General features: G+C 37.9%; 1 protein-coding gene across 1 annotated transcript in view; it reads right to left on the bottom strand.

Annotated features, from left to right (window-relative positions):
- The window catches only part of STK32A (serine/threonine kinase 32A), a 146,780-nt gene that overhangs the window by 9,987 nt on the left and 115,371 nt on the right, over nt 1–21,422 (bottom strand). The window contains exons 8-11 of the mRNA XM_008987313.5: nt 16,492–16,589; nt 6,904–7,020; nt 4,459–4,584; nt 2,520–2,648 (exon numbers count right to left, since the gene is read on the bottom strand). Coding sequence (XP_008985561.2) covers nt 2,520–2,648; nt 4,459–4,584; nt 6,904–7,020; nt 16,492–16,589 — 470 coding nt within the window. The remainder of the gene's footprint in view (nt 1–2,519; nt 2,649–4,458; nt 4,585–6,903; nt 7,021–16,491; nt 16,590–21,422) is intronic.

Raw genomic sequence — 21,422 nt, 5'->3', positions numbered from 1 at the left:
TGCACCATTGCACTCCAGCCTGGGTAACAAGAGCGAAACTCCATCTCAAAAAAAAAAAAAAAAAAAAGAAAAACAACTTAAAAATGTTCCTGGTGTAAATCTCAGTCAAAACATTAGTTGAGCAAAAGCTAAAGTAACAGAGACTTCAGTGATGACACAACAAAGAAGACAATCTTTGCAAAAAGTTTTTGGAGAAGTCACTAAAAAATGGACTACTACAGCCTTCAACAATCAAAAATAGCAAACCATGAAGAGAGGAGGAATCTGATTTCCAGAGTTACCACGTTGTAATTTTCAAATGTTAACTTTTCAACAGCAGCAGCAAAAAAAAAAACCAAAAAAACAAAAAAACAAAAAAAAAACCACAGGTCACACAAAGAAACAGAAAAGTATCACCATTTAAATCAATGGATAGAAATTGTCCCTACAGAAGCCCAAACACTGAGCTTTCTAGAGTAAGATTTTAAAATAATTGTCTTGAATATGCTCAAAGTTAAAGGAAACCACAAAACAGTTCTCAATCATTGAAACGAAGGTAGGAATTAATAACAGAAGGAAAACTGGAAAATTCACAAATATGTGGAAATTAAATAACACTCTTAAATAATGAGTCAAATAAAGAAATCACATGAGATATCAGAATATACTTAGAGACGAATTAAAAACAAAACACAACATCCCAAAACTAATGGGATGAGTGAAGGCAGTGCTCAGAAGAAACTTTATAGCTGTAAACACTGATACTAAAAAAGAAGAAACATCTTAAGTCAAAAGCCAGCTGAACACCTTGCTAGTATGTTAAGGATTTTTGCATCTATATTCATAAGAGATATCAGCTTGAAATTACCATTTTTGTGATGTCTTTGTCCAGTTGGGAATCAGGGTAACACTGGCTTCACAGAATGAATAAGTGAGGAAATATTTACAGTTCATGTATCTGATAAGGGTCCAATATCCAGAATATGTAAAAAAAAAATACTATAATTCAACAACAGAAATGAGAAGGTGACATTTAAGGTACAAAGAATGAGAGAATGCCCCCTATGGGAAGATGCAAGAGAAGAACATTTCAGGACCAGAGAAGAGCAAGGGCCCTGAAGAACAAAAAGTTCAATGCTTGGGAGTGAGACGTTTGCAGGGCCTGCGTGGTTAGAGGGTTTTAAGTGAGGGTCAGAGCGGGATAGTACAAAGATGGGCAGATCATGTTGGGCATGGTAGACGTGGTCAAAAGTTATTCCCAAATCGCTCAGTTATTTCTAAAATTTTAAAAATGTATAGTAAAAATGATCTCTTGGTTTTTACTACACATTAGGTCCTGTTATCAGAGAGGCCTGTACCCAGCTTGAGCTGAGTTTTGCTGAGTCAAAGGAAGGAGCGAGTCTGGAGAAGTGGGCTGGTTATGACATGATCATGAAGAACAGACCACTGGGAAGAAGACAGTTCAGTGACAAGCAACATGCGAGATGAGTTAAGCATTCCTTGGAGGTCCTAGAAAACAGTTCATGAAGGGAATCTGGCAAGAGTCCAGTTCTGTGGTCAAACAGGACCCAGATGTGAACTTTGGTTAATTGTCCATTGAAATATCTAGTAGCCCCTGACAACTAGAGAAATTAAGGACATGGAGGATACTTATTTTTTTGCAGAGCCATCTTTACCAGAAGACTACACAATCTTTGAGAAAAGGGACAGCATGGAGTACAGAAATTATATCACTATCATTTCTTACTCCATTGTTTAGCACAGGACCTGGCAGATAATAGTTACTAAATAATAGTAGCCTAAATGAATGGATGGATGGATGATGAAAGAATGGATGAATGGTCATGTGGATGGGTAGATGACCTTCAGAGGCAAAGTGAATATTTATTACTTCATCATGATTATAATTCATAGAGCCACATGTGAGTATAAAATCCTACTGAGTGCTTGCAAGTTACTGCGCTGAAATCTGAGCTCTGACTCTGACAGAGAACAATATACTTAGTTACAAAATTAATTTAACTCAGCCTGAAATCCAGCAATAGTGCTCCACCATGTTAGAATTCCATCGTTCCTGTGAACAGACACTCTTCTGTGAGGCTTGATATCATAAAATTCTACTTGGGGCAAAGAATAGACACCATCTTTAGTTGGCTGCTTCCAGCAACTCCTCAAAGCAGCCATGTGTGTACTTTGAAACCTGCCCCTTTAACATAATTTTATGAACCATATCCTGACCTAGGCTTGGCCAAAAGTCCCTCCCCCAGGAACTTGTAAATTTTGAATTGAGAACTGGAAGAGAAAAATAACTGAGTCAAGTTAATGGCAGAGCTCTAGAGGGAAAGCCTACCAGTAAAACGTTGCTGCTAGGATCCTCAGGGCAGCTCTGGTCTGTCCTTTTATAAGCCTGGGTGTTCAACTTCTCCTGTTCCACTAAGCAGCAAAAGCAGGGTGCTGAAGTGACCTCCCACTGGAAGCTCTCAAAGATATTGCAGCCATCATGGGGATGCCCATGACCCTGACTTTGGGTTCCTATTTACCTGAGAGGAATTGCATTTCCTCATCTCCTTCTCCTTCTTTGCCAGACGCTTTTTTTTCTTGTGAAGAGGTTTGGACTCCAAAATCATTTCCTCAAGTTCAAAGGTAGGATCACAATTCAGCCTGCCTTTCTGCAAGAAAGACAGTTGGCTCAATCATCAGATTCCTGTATCATTCTAAAAAACAAACCAGACCTAATATGGAAAATAACAGTCTTAACGAAGCAGTTCAGTTCGTAAATAATAAGCAGTTCATAAATAATAAGATACACATTCTTGCCATGTTCCCAGTCTAAGTTTTACATCATTTATTGCAAATATCCTTTTTCATATTCTTTGTTTGTTTTTCTAAACTCAATTAGCCCTCAGTGAGTAAAATGAAAGCCAACTTACAATTATTAAGTGGAAGCTTTTGGGTTATGTTTCCCAAAGTGTGTTCTAATAAAGATGTAGACCAGAATCACCTAAGTTGCTTGTTCAGTTTCCCAAACCAGGATTTCAGAATGTGAGGTCCAAGAACGTGCACTTTAGTAAGTTCCCCAGATGATCCTGACTCACACTAAAGTCAGGGAAGCATAACGTAGAACTCTTTGAGCCGGCACTGATGGCTAACTGCAGGGACGCAGCACATGGAAGGAGGAGAGGAAGCAAGAGTTGGTGGTGCCTAGACCTTTATCGTGTCATGTGTCAATATGGTACAAGTTGCCCCTGCTGAACCCTGCAAAGTGGAGAGGTAAGAACATGGACTTACCCTCCCTCTGCTCCATAAGGTACAATTCCACCACACTGCTTTCTCCTTTCTCTTACTTTGCACTTTCTCCTGACCCTTTCATTGGAGCACTCCAACTGCTGTTTGTACTTGAAGGATCACACTCTCACATTTCCACAGCAAATGCCTCACTTGGGCTTAAGAATAGAAACTTTTTTTTTTTTTTTTTTTTTTCTGAGACAGGGTTTCACTTTGTTACCCAGGCTAGGGTGCAGTGGCACAATCACTGCTCATACAGCCTCAAACTCCTGGACTCAAGTGATCTTCCTACCTCAGCCTGCTAGGTAGCTGAGACCACATGCAAGTACCACCACGCCTGGCTAATTTTCTTTTTTTTTTTTTTTGTAGATACACAGTCTTGCCATGTTGCCTAGGCTGATCTTGAACCCCTGATCCTCCTGCATTGGCCTCCCAAAGTATTGGGATTACAGTCCTGAGCTGCCATGAACAGCCAAAATGGAAAACTGCATTCGTTCTACAGGCCCCTTAGAAGCCTCTTACTCTGCCCAATATACCTACAACTGAACTCAAAATTCCAGTTCTAAGCAGAGAGAAGGAGCTAGAGGCCTCACTTGGGACTGTTGGCCTAAGCTTCTGGATTCTGGCTCTTACCAGCAGAATGCTGTAGACCATAGTCCATTGGTTGAGTACCCATCCAATGGGAATTATGTGTCTTTGGTTATTAGTTCTTGCAAATATAAATCCCTGAGATAGAACAAAGGAGGAGGAGCAAAAGGTAAAATAAGTTCCTCACCCCAACTCAAACAATTTTCAATTCTTTGACTCACAGATCTCCAGGGACACAAACTTCTGTATCTTTAGAATCAAAGAAAACTTAAAAAAAAAATCAGCAGATTCATGAGAATGACCCTTTGGAGAACTAGGACTTCCTTTCCATAAAAACATGCCATAAAAAGTGGTTGAAAGCTAGAACTGCAGTTGCAAATACACCTTGATTAGAATCCCAGCTTGACTACTTGCTAGCTTTGTGACCTTTGGTGACAAACTTACCGTGTGTGTGTCTCAATTTTCTCATCTATAAAATGGGAATTGGGCTCTCTTATGTCTCTTATAACACCGGTGTGATTATCTAATGAGACAATGTGTGAAACTGGCATACAGAGTAATGTGCACTGAATGGGAGTTATTACGGGTTTGTGATGATTGACTCACATTAGGAATGAAACCTGGAATGAGCCTCTTCTGAAAAACTGCATCCCAGTTTATATCATTCATATATGGGAAGTTCTGGACATCAGACAAATGAGAAAATCGTTGGTCTGGATTAGGTTCAAGTAGCTGCCAAAAAATACAAGCATCAAGGTCATAAAAAAGGTTAGAAGGACAAGAAAACCATATAAATTCCCTTTAAAAGTTTTTAAGTGTAGGACTGAAGGAAAAAAGGCGGTGCCCCCATCCCTAATCCCATAAACAATGTAGATGATATATAGTTAGAATGAACAGTATGTAGGATTCTGCAATGTGATGAGTAAAAATAGCTGGTCCTACGAAGTCAAATGTATCTTTGATTCTTGACTGCTCTACTTACTAAGGGCAAATTTGTTCCCTAAATCTTAGTTTACTCATATGTGAGAAAAAAAAGGATAATAATCCATTTTATAAGATTGCAGTCAGGATTAGTGGGAGGCTTTATATCAAGTGCCTGGAAGAAAACCTATGGTGACAAATGTTGATACATTTTCACAAGTGAAACTCATTTCGTACTAAGAAGTTAGCTGTTTTTACAACTAACTAAAATACATTGCGGCTGGCATAGATAAGGTATAACTAAGGTAACTGTTAGTGTTCTAGATTTTGCTAATTGGGATAAAAGGTTTTTGCCCCCTTAACCATTCCTGAGCCAACATCACACCAATTGTACGGCTCAAATAGGCAATGTCAGTCCCACTTGAGAATGCTGCTGGAGATGACAACCATAAAACCTCAGGGCGTGATTCATGGAGTGAAGCAAGGCTGTCCTGGAACTAAGCAGAATTTGCTTATGGAAAATGATACCCCATTCTACATCTTTGACGTTACTGATGACAATGTCCCTATTCCAAAATAGGGAACTAGACTCCAAAAACAAGTGACACAAATGATGACTTGATGGCTCCTTAGCCTCAAAAGCGATTCTCCGTTACCAGCCACAACCCGTATAATTTTCTCCCTGAAAAAAAAAAAAGAATCCAAGCCCATTCCTCTTGGGCTCCTCATTCTTGTTTTGTGTCATCACTCAGTACACACTACTGAGCTCCTACTATAATTGTTCTTCATCTTTTTGATGAATAAGGGTACCTTGAAAATCTGATGAAAGCTATGGACCTCATTTATTCAAATACTCGTCAAATTTCACTTCTCAGGCTCTGTGTTAGATGCTGAGAATACCGTGGTAGACACCTGAGACATGGTCCCTACCCTATGAAGCTAAGTGAAAAATGCCAAGTAACCCAAGGATCACAAAAATGCTGGTCGTAGTTTTGAACTGAAAACCAAGAAGGTGATATCTGAGCTAAGAGCTAAAGCTGTGCTTCCCGAAACTATATAGAAGGTCCAGTTATTTTTGTTTGCTTTTGTCTGTTTCAATTTCCAACCCACTGAAATCAGTATGCAGCACCCCACATAGACACCTTGTGACTTGAGTTCAACATGACTCAAGCAAGCTTGGACCCTCTTCAATAAGACAAGTGCACTGATCATGTATTTAGATGCTACAGCAGTGTCCAATTGCTATAAAAGTTTCTAAATGCTTCTCTCAATTTCTTTACTTATAATAGACCTGTAAAACAATTCATGGACTAGAACCAGTGAAACATATTTGGTAGTACTGCTCTCAAGGAGGAACTGGAGGAACTAGGACTGGAGACAATGTTTCAGGAACATGAACTAGCATGTGCAAAGGCCCTGTGGTGAGAGGAAGACTGGTATGTAAAAGTGAAGAAGGGGGAAAGAAAGAAAAGAGGAAGAAAAAGGTCAAAGCAGTTTATGTGTAAAGGTAGGACAAGAGTCCAAAAGTCCAAAACAAGGCTTGAGAAGTACTTTGAGCTTTTGTACCATAAAATGATTTAAATCTTTATTCCAAGAACAAGGAAAACACCAGGACTGTCCTTTAACAAACCACTATGGGGCTGAGTGGGGAATAGAATGGAGTGGTAAAAATGTATGGAGGCAAACCAGCTATAAGGCTAGACTTGTGGCAGTTGGATTGGGGAAATAGGAGTGAGGACAGAGAGAAGTGAAATATTTTAATACTTAAAATACAAAATTTCAGAACGTGGTGATGAGTTGAATATGCAGATGTTAAATGAGTCCTTGCTTCTGGCTGGCATGAGTAGATTTGGATAGAGAAGCCAGTCACTGAGAGAATTTCCTGAGAAGAAATTCAGGAAAGACAAAGATTAAGAGGTTCATTGAGTTTGAGACGGCTTTGGGGCATCCAAGGGGACTTCTGAGTTGACTTAATGAAGCCATGTATTTGAAAGCTAACAGCTAGAAAATACACTCTAGAAATGTATATTATCATGACTGTTCCCAATCTTGTATACTAACTTCTAAACTTAAATCAGAGAGCATGCTTTCTTTTGTCTGTTCCTTTTGACATGCGGTCTTCCTTCTTACCTTTTTAAGAAGTGACACCATTTCTTGTGACCAAGCAGAAGGGTAAGTTACAATAGCTGTCTCAAACATGTGTACAATTTCCTTGCTGGAAGTACTGGAGCGAATATGATATGGTCTCTTAAGGGAGAAAAGAAGTGAAAGTCTTTATTTTTATATGGAAAAAGAAAAAAAAAGTTTGCAAATGTTTCCAAGCTAAACTTTCAGCCAATAAGATATTTCTAACCCTGTCCAGCTGTTTTGCTGCCATAGGTGTAGGTGGTCCTGTGTGGCCAGACCACCTACTTTTTCTTAAAGAGCTGCTAGAAACTTATGGCTACTTATAAAATATCATAATTTTGAAAGTTAAACACTCCACTGAGCCAAACAAAATATTTGAGCGGGCTGTGTCAGCCTCTGAGATGCTGTTTTGAAATTGTTTAATAAGGTAATTTAGGTAAGTATTTAACAAAATACTGGACAAGTCCTCAATAAATGGAAGCCAAAAAATTATGTAAGAGTTGATTGCAAGGAGACCCAGAATTTTACCATCCCATCCCTTTCACTAGTTTGCAACATAATGAGGAAGCTCAGGACAGAAAACTACTCAGAAAACATCAACCCCAGTCCCACAAATGCTATGAGTCCCTGGTTCCACAGAGTATGGTGGAGTGGAGAATTTTATGATGAGGCAAAAGGTTTTAAAAACTTTATTGGGAAGAACCAGGTTCTTCTACAGTTTTAACTTTGGAGAAAAGTAATTTAAGAAGAAAAGAAATTAAACGAAAGAAAACTGTGGATTCGTTGTAGTTTTCACAGCTCTACACTAGAGGGCAGCCATTATCTATGTTGATTTATTTTGTAGGGAACTCGCCAACACTGGCATTGCATATCGTTTATGTGAACTGTAAACTACTCAAAGCCAGAGATTACATCATTCTTGTTCATGATACCTAGCACTTAGTAGGTGTACAATACATGTTTATTCAATGAATAAAATTTTCGCATTAGATTAACCACAGCACAGTTAATATGGATGTACACATTGATCACATGCCTGATCCTTTCAAGCAATTTAATAAATGATAATGAATAAACTAAATACAGAGAAATGAAAGGGTTTAAACTTTTCCCTGTAGTAAATCAGTATTAAGAGGTAATAAAAAATAATCAAGTGTTTGAGCTCTGAAGTCAAAAGGATTTGGGTGCTAAACTTGGCCACTCAATTTCTGAGCTTGTTACTTCAACTGTAAAATTAACTGCCTTATGAGATTGCTAGGAAAATTAAAGGAGATAATAGATGTAAGTTTTTCAACAGAGTGGCTAATATTATTAGACACAATACAGGAGAGATGCTTTTATCATACTGACACAAAGGTATAAATGGGCATATGTAAATGTGAGTGACTAGTGAACAGCAAAATGAGTCCTCAAGAAAGGTGATGGGAAGAAAGATTTAACTTTACACATGGTAAGTCAATGTCAGTTATTCACGGAACCATGAAGTGCCAGGAGGTGATGCTTGAAAGGGAGATTAAGTCAAATATTTTTTTTTCTTTTTAAGTAATGTCTAAAAACAACTGCCATATTTTCCCCATCAAGACTAAATAAAGGACCATAGCTTAATCATATGTCTTGGTAATGATATAGTAGAAATAACTCCTTAGCTCAGTATCAGTAAAGGAATGCTAGATGCTTTATCTTCATTATCAATGTTTACTGATAATTTAGTAGCCAAAGGGAACTATGGGTTACTCCATCTGATTCAGACCGTGGTTATCATTAAGAATCAGATTAGGCTTAGTATACTCAAGCTTCTAAGCTAATATGTGTAGGCACATGTGTTTTTTCTTTTTTTGATGTCTCTTATTGATTGTAATTCATTGCTGCTTCTCAACCTACTGTTTCTTGGCCACCTAGAAAATAAAATGATTTTATAACTGATGAATGCCACAAGCAACTGGTTTAAGTGTGTCTGTTTTTCTCCATTTACTTTATAAGGCCATATGACTGAATTTAATTTTTAAAATCTCCATGACCTGTTGGTTTATTTAAAAATAATCACATTGTCTTTATCTTATTCATTAATTTACATTTACAGTTCTAAATTTAAAAATTCACTTTATCAACTACCAGAATCATATATTTATTCATTTACCAATTATTTACTGAATGCCTACCATGTTCCAGCACCTTTTTTAGGCATTGAGGGTACAATAAAGAATAAGACACACATAGTTTCTTTTTTAAAAAATTATTATTATACTTTAGGTTCTGGGGTACATGTGCAGATTGAGCAGGTTTGTTACATAGGCACATATATGCCATGGTGGTGGTTGCTGCATCCATCACCCTGTCATCCATATTAGGTATTTCTCCTAATGCTATCCCTCCCCAATCCCCCCACCCCCTGCTATTCCTCCTCTAGCCGCTCACCCCTAGCCCCCCATGTGTGATGTTCCCCTCCCTGTGTCCATGTGTACTCATTGTTCAACACCCACTTATGAGTGAAAACATGCGGTGTTTTGTTTTCTGTTCTTGTGTCAGTTTGCTGAGAATGATGGTTTTCAGTTTCATCCATGTCCCTGCAAAGGACTTGACCTCATTCTTTTTATGGCTGCATAGTACTCCATGGTATATATGTGCCACATTTTCTTTATCCAGTCTATCATTGCTGAGCATTTGGGTTGGTTCCAAGTCTTTGCTATTGTGAACAGTGCTGCAATAAACATACATGTGCATGTGTATGTGTCTTTATAATAGAATGATTTATAATCCTTTGTGTATATACTCAGTAATGGGATTGCTGGGTCAAATGGTATTTCTATTTCTAGATCCTTGAGGAATTGCCACACCGTCTTCCACATGGCTGAACTAATTTATACTCCCACTGACAGTGTAAAAGCATTCCCATTTCTCCACATCCTCTCCAGTGTCTGTTGTCTCCTGATATTTAATGATCGCCATTCTAACTGGTGTGAGATGGTCTCTCAATGTAGTTTTGATTTGGATTTCTCTAATGACTGGTGATGATGAACTTTTTTTCATATGTTTGTTGGCTACATAAATGTCTTCTTTTGAAAAGTGTCTGTTCATATCCTTTTCCCCCCTTTTGATGGGGTTGTTTTTTTTTTTTTTTTTTTCTTGTAAATTTGTTTAAGTTCTCTGGAGATTCTGGATATTAGCCCTTTGTTAGAAGGGTAGATTGCAAAAATTTTTTCCCATTCTACTGATTGCTGGTTCACTCTATTGATAGTTTCTTTTGCTGTGCAGAAGCTCGTAAGTTTAATTAGATCCATTTGTCTATTTTGGCTTTGTTGCCATTGCTTTTGGTGTTTCAGTCATGAAGTCCTTGCCCATGCCTAGATGCATATGGTTTCTATGTTGGTGGGGCCTAGAGTCTACTTGAGAAAGCATGTAAATTTATTATATAGACTGTATACACACACACATTTAAATAAAGCTTGAGAAAAATTACAGTATGCAATCACAGTATATATTAAACAAGCCTAAGGCAGCATCTAAACTAACAGTGAGCATATAGGGAATAAACAAAGTGGAAAGAATGAAATGTTATATGAGAACAAATGATGTGTTGTGATTATCGTTGTATTTCAGAAGTGCAAAGGTAAAAAGTTGCAGCTAAGAATGTACAATGAGTACAAAAGTATGTACATACCTATTCTAAGTTCATACTTTTGGATGATATGAAACTATAAAAGATGTGGACCTTTTCCTTTGCAACTGCAATGAGATAGCAAGGAGTCAGAGGGATGACAAAACAGATTAATAGTTAAGGGCCACATTCATTAACACTGAAACCAAACTCAGAAATGATGAGGATGTTTTTGAGCACATTTTCTCTTTAAGGCATATATTTTTCTCAAAGAAAGATTTGTAAATGTGGAAGAAATTGTTGTTTAGCACTCTTCCTCGTGGTTCAGTTGTGTTGCTGCTTGTAATTAAATGTTATTTCCTTTTTTTTGGGATTAGCTATATTTTGAAACATAATTGCAGGTAGCGTAGTTGGTGATTTTTTTTCCTAGAAGGTGTCTAAGTGATTTGTAGTTATTTGTTCCTCCATTCATTCAATACACATGTATGACGTACCTATTAAAATTTAAATACCATGACCAGGTGTGGTGGCTTGCACCTGTAATCACACCACTTTTGCCGTGGCGGCAGAGCGGGGGGTGGGCAGATGGATTGCTTGAGCCCAGGAGTTCAAGACCAGCCTGGCCAACATGGTGAGGACCCATCTCTATAAAAAATACAAAAATTTTCCAGGCATGATGGCATGTGCCTGTAGTCCCGGGTTCTTGGGAGGCTCAGGTGGGAGAGTTGATTGGGCAGAGGAGGGGGAGGTTGCAGTGAGCCGAGATTGCACCATTGCACTCCAGCCTGGGGGACAGAACAGGACTCTCTTTCTTTCTCTCTCACACTCTAAAAAAAGTTAAATACTGTGAATAATACTAACTTATACACAATATATACTTTACCTTTAATGAATTGACAACCTAATAATATACAAGAGATGAAACATAAAAATTTATATACCTATAGATTTAATCCTTAAAAAGAAAAATTTAGGTATTCTCATCTAGGAAGCTGTATATTTTATCTTATGAAATGAAAAAGAAAAAGAAAAAAAGACTCAACAAGGGAAAACATAATTCTAGTTTTGCTAAAACAAAAAATCTATCTGTATCTATCTGTCTGAAGATAGAGTATCCTTATGAGAACAGAAATAAGTTGAAGTGAATGCAACAAACTGCTAAGGTGGGTTTAAAAGTAAAAGGGAGTTTAATTTCCTAACTGGAAGTGTTCTTTGCCTTAGAGACCACAGCTGATTTTTGCTTTCATTTTTGTGGTTTTCCATATTTTCTAATAAGCTTTGATTCTGAAAATTCACAGGAGAGATAAAGTAAATAAATGTTTGGAAGCGATTCGGATCACTTTAGCTAGGAAGATCAGAGAATGTTTCTTTAGAGAAAGTGCTATTTTGTGATAAAAGTATGAATAGAATTTGAATATGAAGAGATCTAGAAAAAGCTCCCCAACACAAACTGGAATAGTTTACTAGTGTATTCTTTCTTAGAAATGACCAAAATACAGTGGCTATAAAGAATTTGAAAAGGCCTGCAATGAAGATCTATCCTTTATTAAAACTTCATTTAGTGATTTCCCATCTTAAGAAGAGTGATTTTTAAAGAAGAGCAAGGTTTACCTTGGAAATCATCTTCATAGGCAAAGAAACAAGAGGTTAAAAAGATGAAGAGATGCGTTGAGAAGAGGAAAAAGTTCTAAGAGGCCAAAATGAGTTCAAAAAGGGTCAGAAATATTCACATGAAAGCAAAATCTGAAACGTTAACCTAATTCTGAAGAATGCCAAGCTGAAGCATCTGAAGTTTGTTGGGGGTAGTAGGAGGGGCAGATAAGGCTTATGAAAGGGGTGTGTGTGTGTGTGTGTGTGTGTGTGTGTGTGTGAGAGAGAGAGAGAGAGAGAGGGAGGGAGGGAGGGAGAGAGAGACTGGGGAGCAGCAGTACTTTTCTTTTCTTAACAGAAAAGGTCATATCTGCTTTAGAAAAATGAATTTGTCAATGTTAACATATCAGATCAGCAGGAATTATCATAAAGGTAAAATAATATGGGAAGAAGAGAAACAATTTTCTTAGCAAAATTCTTTCCAGGCAAACAAGAATACCGCTTTTAGATATGTGATAAATACAATCCTAGGCACGTTTGAAAAATAATAGTTGTTTGTTTGTTTGAACTCACTATTCAGCTTTTGTTTTGCTAGATGTGTTATAAAAGATGAGGGCAGGGCACAATTGCTCTGAACCGCAGAAGGGGCTAGCAAAGGGCTAACAGCCACAGAAAGTGAGCAAATTTGTTGGGGAGAAAAAATTGAGGGTGAAGTGGGAAACAGTAGATACCTTTCTACTTTTAAGTAAATGGTATAATGATCTCTGTTTTCCTATATAATCATGAGTAGCATATCTACTTCTTCAGATTTATTTAGAAACTGGAAAAATGTCCATCAGGACATAAAAACAGGTAAGATCTGAAGCTGCCTATGGACTACTTACACATTTGGCTCTGAAGAGTGGTCTTTTCCCATTAATTTGACTAAATCATCCAAATTTGAATATGCTTAAGAAATAGTGCTACAGTGATTTCTGCAGGAAAGGCAGGCGTGTGAACAATGAACTAATGAATGTTTGGGTGTGAAATGGACCCTGTGGAGTCAGTGAAACAGATACAATTGTGAGATCCTCCTTCATTTACTTTAGAATCACCCGTCTTTGATTTCTTGAGCGAGATAAAGCCATTGGACCACGATGAAATAGCCCCAACTTCTAACAATTGTGCTTGTAAGTGAATAGGTCAATTTACTTGGGAGATGGCATTTTTAATGCACAAATCATGATGGTGTGTTATAGGAACAAACAAGAGGGCAATTGACAGAAGCAGAAAGAATGACTCCAAAAAGGAGAGGAGAGCTGCAGTATCTGGACAATGACTTGAGATAACCAATTTCTTAGTTCTGTGGGATAACAAGCTCCTAAAGTCAGGTCTTCAACTTTTTGGTCTTAGAGGAATCACTGATTGCATCCATCACTGAGACCTTGAGAATATACAACCTGTTAATGGACCAAATGTATCCCCCCAAAATTCCTGAATTGAATCCCCAACCCTCAATACGATGGTATTTGGAGATGAAGCTCTTGGGAAGTAACTAGGGTTAGATTAGGTCATAACGGTGTAGCCTTCAGATGGGATTAGTGGCCTTATTACAAAAAGAAGAAAAAGAGATTCTCTCTCTCCCAATCATGTGAGGGCAAGAAAGAAGCTGTCTGCAAGTCAGGAAGAAAGCCCTCACCAGAACCCAACCACGATGGCACATTAATCTCAGACTTCCAACCTCTGTAACTGAGAAGATAAATTTCTGTTGGTTAAGCCACCCTGTCTGCAGTATTTTGTTAAGGCAGATATTTCAGACTAAAATTTTGGTTCTGAGAAGTGGGGTGCTGCTGGAACAAATGCCTTAAAATGAACTAGTTTTTGAGCTGGAAGACTTATGCTATATGTGCTAGAAATATGGATATTAAGGGTGATTCTGGTGAGGTCTCAGATGGAAATGAGGAAGGTTGGAAACTGGAGGGAAGACGATTCTTGTTACAAAGTGGCAAGGAGCTTGTCTGAACTGTGTTCGCTATTTTGCAGAAGGTAGAAATTGTGAGTGATGAAATGAGATATTTAGCTGAGGAGAGTTCTAAGCAAAACTTTGAAGAAGTAACTTGATTCCTCTTGTCTGCATATAGTAAAATGTGAAAGGGAATGTTTGAATAGAAGAAAAATCAAAGATTTCTGTCCATATTGCAGAAAATGAGCAAGACTGTTCTGAGGAGAACACTAGGCTATAGCTGAAAAACCAGTTGATAGACATTGAGGGTATAACTCATGAACTTAATTAGTTATCTCAACAGAAGCCAGAAATAAAGATGGAATTATACTAGCAGAATTACTGCCAATTGGAATTTAAGGAGATAGAGAAAGTGGGATGGAATGAAGAAAAGCTGTCACACTTCTTGGATTTTATAGGATGGGACCACAATGCTATCCAGCTGTGAACACATGCTTTCCTTCAAGTAAAAGGAAGAAGGACCATGAGGGTGATTCAGATATCATCAGGGCTTCCATTCCCACTAGAGGTCCAGAGTGCATTGACTTCGGGAGCAGGGTCGCCTCCATTTCAGTTTCAAAGGGCAGGACCACCACCCAACAGAGCTGTGGACAGAGCCCTTACAGAGAGCCAAGTGCGTAGTGCCTTTGTAGAGAGCCATTTAAGGAAGTCTCCTCTCCCCATCTCCAGCCATGAGAGTGATGCTGCCATGCCCATGCAGATCTAGAGGGCAAACCATCAAACTAAAGAAGATTATTCTTGAGTTTTAATATGCAATAGAATTTGCCTTGATACGTTCTGGACTTGTTTAGGAGCTGATGCCCCTTCCTTCCTTCCCATTTCTCTCTTTTGCAATGTTGGAATGGGATTGTCTATCCCAGAGTTGTGGTACCATGGTGTTTTGGAAGCACATAACTTGCTTGTTTTTGTTTTTTTGTGGTATTTTTTTTAGTAAGGTGTCTCACTCTGTAGCTCAGGCTGGAGGGCAGTGACAAGATCATGATTCACTGCAGCCTCTACCTGCTGGGCTCAAGTGATCCTTCCACCTCAACCACCTGAGTAGCTGGGAACACAGGCACGCACCACCACGCCAGGCTAATTACAAAAAAGTTTCTTTAGAGACAGGGTCTTCCATGTTGCCCAGGCTGGACTCATACTCCTGGGCTCAAGGAATCCTCCTGCCTCCTGCCTCTTAAAGCATTGGGATTACAGGTATGAGCCAGTGCCTGGCCGCTTGTCTGCTTTTATACGATTATGGCTGAGGAGAAATTTTGCCTTAGGATAAATCATACCTTGAGTCTCACCCATACACAATTTATATGATGTTTAGATGAGATTTGGGACTTTAGACTTTAGAGTTGATACGGGAATAAGTTAAGACTTTGGGGACTGTTGAATGTATGCATTTTGCATATGAGAAGATATGAATATTGGAGGGGTCAAGGGTAAATGTCACGCAATAAATGTTTGTGTTCTACTCAAAATTCAGATATTGAAGCCCTAACCCTCAATGTGATGGAATTTGGAAATGGAGCCTCTGAGAGGGAATAGGGTTAGATTAGTATGTGGGAGTGGATTCCTCATGATGGGATTAGTGGACTTAAAAGAAGAGGAAGATCTCTCTCTGCCATGTGAGGACACAGCAAAGAGGCTGCTGTCTGCAAGCGAAGAAGAGCCTTCACCATAACCCTACCATTCTGGCATCTTAATCTCGGACTTCCAACTTCCATAACTGTGAGAAAATAAATGTCTGTTTTTAAGCCATCCTGTCTGCAGTATTTTTATTACAGTAGGCAGAGCTGACTAAGACATAACCTTAAGATCACATTTACATTATGTAATATTTCGTAAAAAGTGTATAAAATATGTTTCAGCATATTTGCGTTCTTTTCATCTATTTTTTCTAGAAAAGAGTTTCTTAGTTTACGAAATGCTTTTTTAAAAAGAAATGACTCTAATTTGTCACTGAACCCAGAACTCAGGAGCTGAGTGACAGAAATCCAACAAGACAGAGCATGAATTGTGTTGTATTAATAATTCACACTAGCCTTGGTGAGGTATGTCTGAATTAGAGTCCTATACTGTGACTACAAAATAACTTCCTTTAAACAAACACAGATATTTACACAAGATATTTAGTGAGGTGTATTGATTTCCCCTCTTTGGAAGTTTATATTTTCCATATTATTCCTTTACTTTTGACTGTGTAATTTAATGTTAATTGACATGGTTGGTCCCATATGCAGAACAAGTGAATTAACCTGTGCAGAAATCTCAAGGGTTGTTATCAACACCACATGGCATAGCTGATTTCAGCTTTTAAGTGAACTGCTTGGTTCTTACTCTTAGCAAACAATACATTCTTTTATTCTAAAATAGAACTTGCTGGAAAAATAACCACAGAGGAAGTGCAATACTACAATACCCGGCCTCTCAGTAGTTCATATGCCGTCACTCCCAGGGACCACCAGTCAACAGCAAAGGAATAGCCTGCTCCTCTTCTGGAGTTGAACATCTCAGGTGCTGAAAAACATGGAAAAATCAGGCCAGTTTGATTCCCTGAGACATTAACATTATATTTTCTCAACGTGTTCCTCCAAAGGAGAATCATCAGGGTAAAAATATAAACACTTTTATGGATATTTATCATCCATTGCTAGATGGCTCACAGCAGGCAAACATTTCTAATTTTCTAATCTCTCTCAGTAGCCTCATTCATCAGCCAACACACACACAGCATGCATAGGCCTTCACTGGTAAACTCTTCTCTTATTTAGATCATGCATCAATTAAAATTTGGGTCCTATTGGGCCTCAAGTATGTGGCTCACCCTGAAATCAAGAAGGCTAAGAAGATGTGATTTGTTTTGATCTGGAAGGTTTGAACTGAAGGATTTAAATTTGTACAACAGTTGTAAACAATGCTCAGAATTTGGCACAACATACATTGGATCAGCTCTCTATTTCAATAGAGTCACCTGGAAGCAGCAAAGGAAGCACTTGCAGCCATCTGCTGGGGACGAGGGAAGAGGAAGAGAAGGAGCGAGCGTTCTGGAAAGTGTAAGGCTTTGCAACAGCTGTGGATTCTTTACACTTTGAAACCATAGTTCTTTCAATTGATTCCAATGGAAGGCAGAGCAACAGTCAATTTTACCCCCAGAGATCACTCCCAAGTTATGCATTCTCTAAGCACTTTGACACACCATGAATCCTTGACTTATCCTTCTAAGAATAAACTAAACTCCTGAGGGATATAATAGGGAAATGAAGCACAAAGCAAAGGCAGGTAATGTTTCTGCTTGCTCACCGCTACATTCCTAGTGTCTAGTACAGAATCTGGCATTCATAATCACTGGAGAGAAATTTGTTGAATGAATGAACAAATCAATTGCTCAAGCAATAGTTGTGATTATCGCTTTGGGGCTGTGCTGTTTGGGTTCAGATTCTACCTTCACCACTTATTGTGATCTCGAACAAGCTGGCAAACCTGAGAATTACAAAACTTAGAACAATAAGGCAATCTTTCTCTCTCTCTCTCTCTCTTTCTTTCTTTTTCTTTTCTTTTCAGGGTCTCACTCTGTTGCCCAGGCTAGATTGCAGTGATACAATCATGGCTCACTGCAGCCTTGACCTCCCAGACTCAAGTGATTCTCCCACTTCAGCCTCCCAAGTAGCTGGGACTACAGGTTGGCACTACACCTGGTAATTTTTGTGTTTATTGCAGAGACAGGGTCTTGCCATGTTGCCCAGGCTGGTCTAGAACTCCTGGGCTCAAGTGATCCAACTGCTTTGGCCTCCCAAAGTACTGGGATTACAGGTGTGATCCACTGCACCTGGCCAATAAGGCAATCTTTAGAGAGTTAGAAATTAAATGTGATAATCCATGTCAAAGCCTCAGTGTGGTACCTAGCGCTTACAAAGTTCTCAAAAACATTGGGTATGCTTCTAGAAAGGCAAACTTTCACAATAATTGACCTAATTGAAAGATATGTATGGTTGATTCCAAGCATCCTGTATAAAGTGCTGGCTCTGGGCAAAGGAAACTGGTATGACATGGGTCCTGCACACACAGGTTTGCCTTACCCAGTGCACTCAAGTGCTTTTTAAGTAAAATCCTGTGGACAACATCCAATTAGAGAGGGAGAGTGTTTACATCCCAATGCCCAGGACTGGCCCTGAATATAAGAGCTTGATGTAGCAGCAATAGGTAGGCTATTTCCCTAGCGCATTCACCATTCATGCATCACTGCATCCTTTCTGCAAGTCACAGCTCCCAACGCAATTTGGGATATAATGGCCCTGACCCCACACTACTCCTACAGACAGGATGGACTATATTTCTGCTTTCCCTTCTCAGTATCTCACAACAAGTCATATCAGATAGTCCCCAGGTGACTGGTGACAGACACGTCACTTAGAGAAGCTACAACAAGCTTTGAGGGAAAATCAGAGCTACTGTGCTAAGAAAATGCCTAACAGAATAAAGATTACTCTATAAAAGTTATGTATCTATCATACTGGATTATCCTTGGGGTTTACATGAATATTCTTTTTACTTAATTTTTTTCTTCCAGCTTTATTGAGTATTCTTTTTTCTCTTCTTCTACATGGTCTATTTCCAGGCATGATGACATTTTGACACACATTTATTCATTCAGCAAATATTCATGGTATGCTAGGCACTGAAGCACTTAGGTGAAACATTAAGAAGAAACTTTAGGACAACATACAAAAACATAACAGATGAGTAATTCTTTGGACCCTCAAATAGCTGAGAAAGCAGAGCAGGAAGATATTGAAGGGCTTCCACCAACCCTTCAGGAAGATTCCCTGCACCTAAGAGAGTAAGTACTAAGAGAGTTGGAGAACAGCAAAGTGTTCTTTAAAAGAGCCACTGAGTATTTTGTTTGGTACTCTTCCTTAAGTATTTCTATACATACATTCAGACAAGGAAATAAAACGCTGAAGAATTTAACAAACAGTTACAAGCAAATGTCTATATAACCATGATACAGGTCAAGAAATAGAATCTTGTCCCAATCACTGTGTCCTATTCTGTTCATTACCGTAGAAGTCACTGTGCTAAGTTTTATGTTAATAATTTTCTTGCTTTTCTTTTCTTTTTTCCTTTGCTTTTGGAGACAGAGTCTCGCTCCATCACCAGGAGTGCAGTGGCGCAATCTCAGCTCACTGCAATCTACGCCTCCCAGGTTCAAGTGGTTCTCCTGCCTCAGCCTCCGTAGTAGCTGGGACTACAGGCATGCACCACCATGCCAGCTAATTTTTGTATTTTTAGTAGAGATGGGGTTTCACCATGTTGGCCAGGATGGTCTCAATCTCTTGACCTCATGATCAACCCACCTTGGCCTCCCAAAGTGATTATAGGCATGAGCCACCACACCTGGACCATTTTCTTGCTTTTCTATACAGATTAATCTCTATGTACATATGTTTAGACAATAGCATAGTTTTGCCTATTTTATATAGCTCCCAGAAACTGTGGATAAATTGGCCATCTACCTATTTATTTATTTCAGGACTTTATAATAAAGGAAACACTGACAAAGCAAAAAAAAAAAAATCTATTCCTTGTATTTGATTAAATCTCATTAAATTAAAACGTGAAATCAAATTGTATTCCTTGTATTCTTTGGTGTCTTACTTTTCTTATTCAATGGTATGTGTATATGATTTATCCAAGTTGCTGCATGTAGTTAAGTTTGTTCACGTTTAGTGCTAGATAAATATACTGTAATTTACCCACCTATTCCATTGTTTGATAGTCATTTGGGTTATTTTCAGTTTGGGACTATTGTAAACAATACTCTCATGAACATTCCTATACATGTAAGTCTCCTATAAGGCATATCTCTTTAGGGTGTATTCCTACGGGGAACTGTTGGTGATAGGAATGTGTATCTTTTCTGTATACTAGAAAACGCCAAACTATTTACCAAAGTGGTGTATAAACTCACACTATGACCAGTATTATATCAGGGTTCCTTTGTTGAACATCCTAATCCACACTTGGGAATAACTGACCCTTTATTGACAATCTGGTGAGTATGTAACAATATTTCACTGTGGTTTAAACTGGCATTCTCTTGTTTACTAATACGCTTGACAACATTTTAATATGTTTATTAAATATTTAGTCTTCCATCATTTGCTCTTCAGATTTTTTTAAACCTGGACATTAGATTTTGGTCAGGACATGAAAAAAAGGACCCAATAGTAATCTATACATTTAAGGTAATAGACTTAATTCATGGAACTTTACAAAAATGATTCTAAATTTCATCTATAAGAAAAAATTATGGAAGCAATATTTTTGGAAAAGAATAGAGTCCTGTCTTCCATGTATTAATCTATAAAGCTGCAATAATTAAGATTTGAAAGCTACAGAATATAGATGTTAGTAAAAAAATATATTTAGCTTATGATGAACGTATTTCAAATCAGCACAGAAAGGGACTTATTTAATACATAGTCTCAAAACAATTATTTAATAATCATGCAAAAATAAAGTCAGATCCTTGCCACTTATGTTCAGTTAAAATAATATACAACTGAGTTAAGTAAAAAAATGAAACCATAATCAGAATAAAAATATTAAGCAAACCCATCTAAAATCTGGTGGCAAGAAGATCTTGCTAAGAACAGCATTGAAGTTAGAAAACATAAAGTAAAAAGATGAGTAGTCTGATAATATCTTTAGCAAACTTTTTATGTCATATATAGGCCATAAAACAACAGCAACTTAAAAAGTGAGAAATCATATTTGTAACAGAAAATATACAACAAATATGATACACTACGATTTCACATTCCAAATACAAAATAGATAAGAATTACTTATATAATCAATAAGAACTATTGAAATAGGATAAAACATTAACACCTCAATAGAAAATGAGCAAAGAATTCGAACAGGCAATCTGCAAAAGAAGTCAAAGAAATACTGTGGTAATACCACAGTGTCATATCATTTTTACTTGTCTTTTTTGAGACAATTGAAGATATTGACAGTATAGCACTGACAAGAATGCAGGGAAATGAATATCTTCAGACACTTCCAGAGCAAGTACAAATTGATATGAATTTTCAGAAGATAAATGTATTAACATGTAAAGCCTTTGACCAGAAATTCTTTTGCTCTTTCAGTTAATCAAATTAATTAATCATAATTAAGAAATAAAAACTGCATATCTTGTATACAATACTATGTTTTGAATACATTGTAGAATGGCTGAATAGAGCTAAATAACATGTGCATTACCTCACATTATCCACATTACCATTTTTTTAATGGTGAGAACACAAAATTTTCTCTCAGTGATTTTCAATAATAGAATAC

The sequence above is a fragment of the Callithrix jacchus genome, chromosome 2 (genome assembly GCF_049354715.1).
Source record: "Callithrix jacchus isolate 240 chromosome 2, calJac240_pri, whole genome shotgun sequence".
Lineage (NCBI taxonomy): Eukaryota > Metazoa > Chordata > Mammalia > Primates > Cebidae > Callithrix > Callithrix jacchus.
The sequence above is the reverse complement of the archived record's forward strand: the minus strand, read 5'-3'. Positions and strand labels throughout refer to the sequence as shown.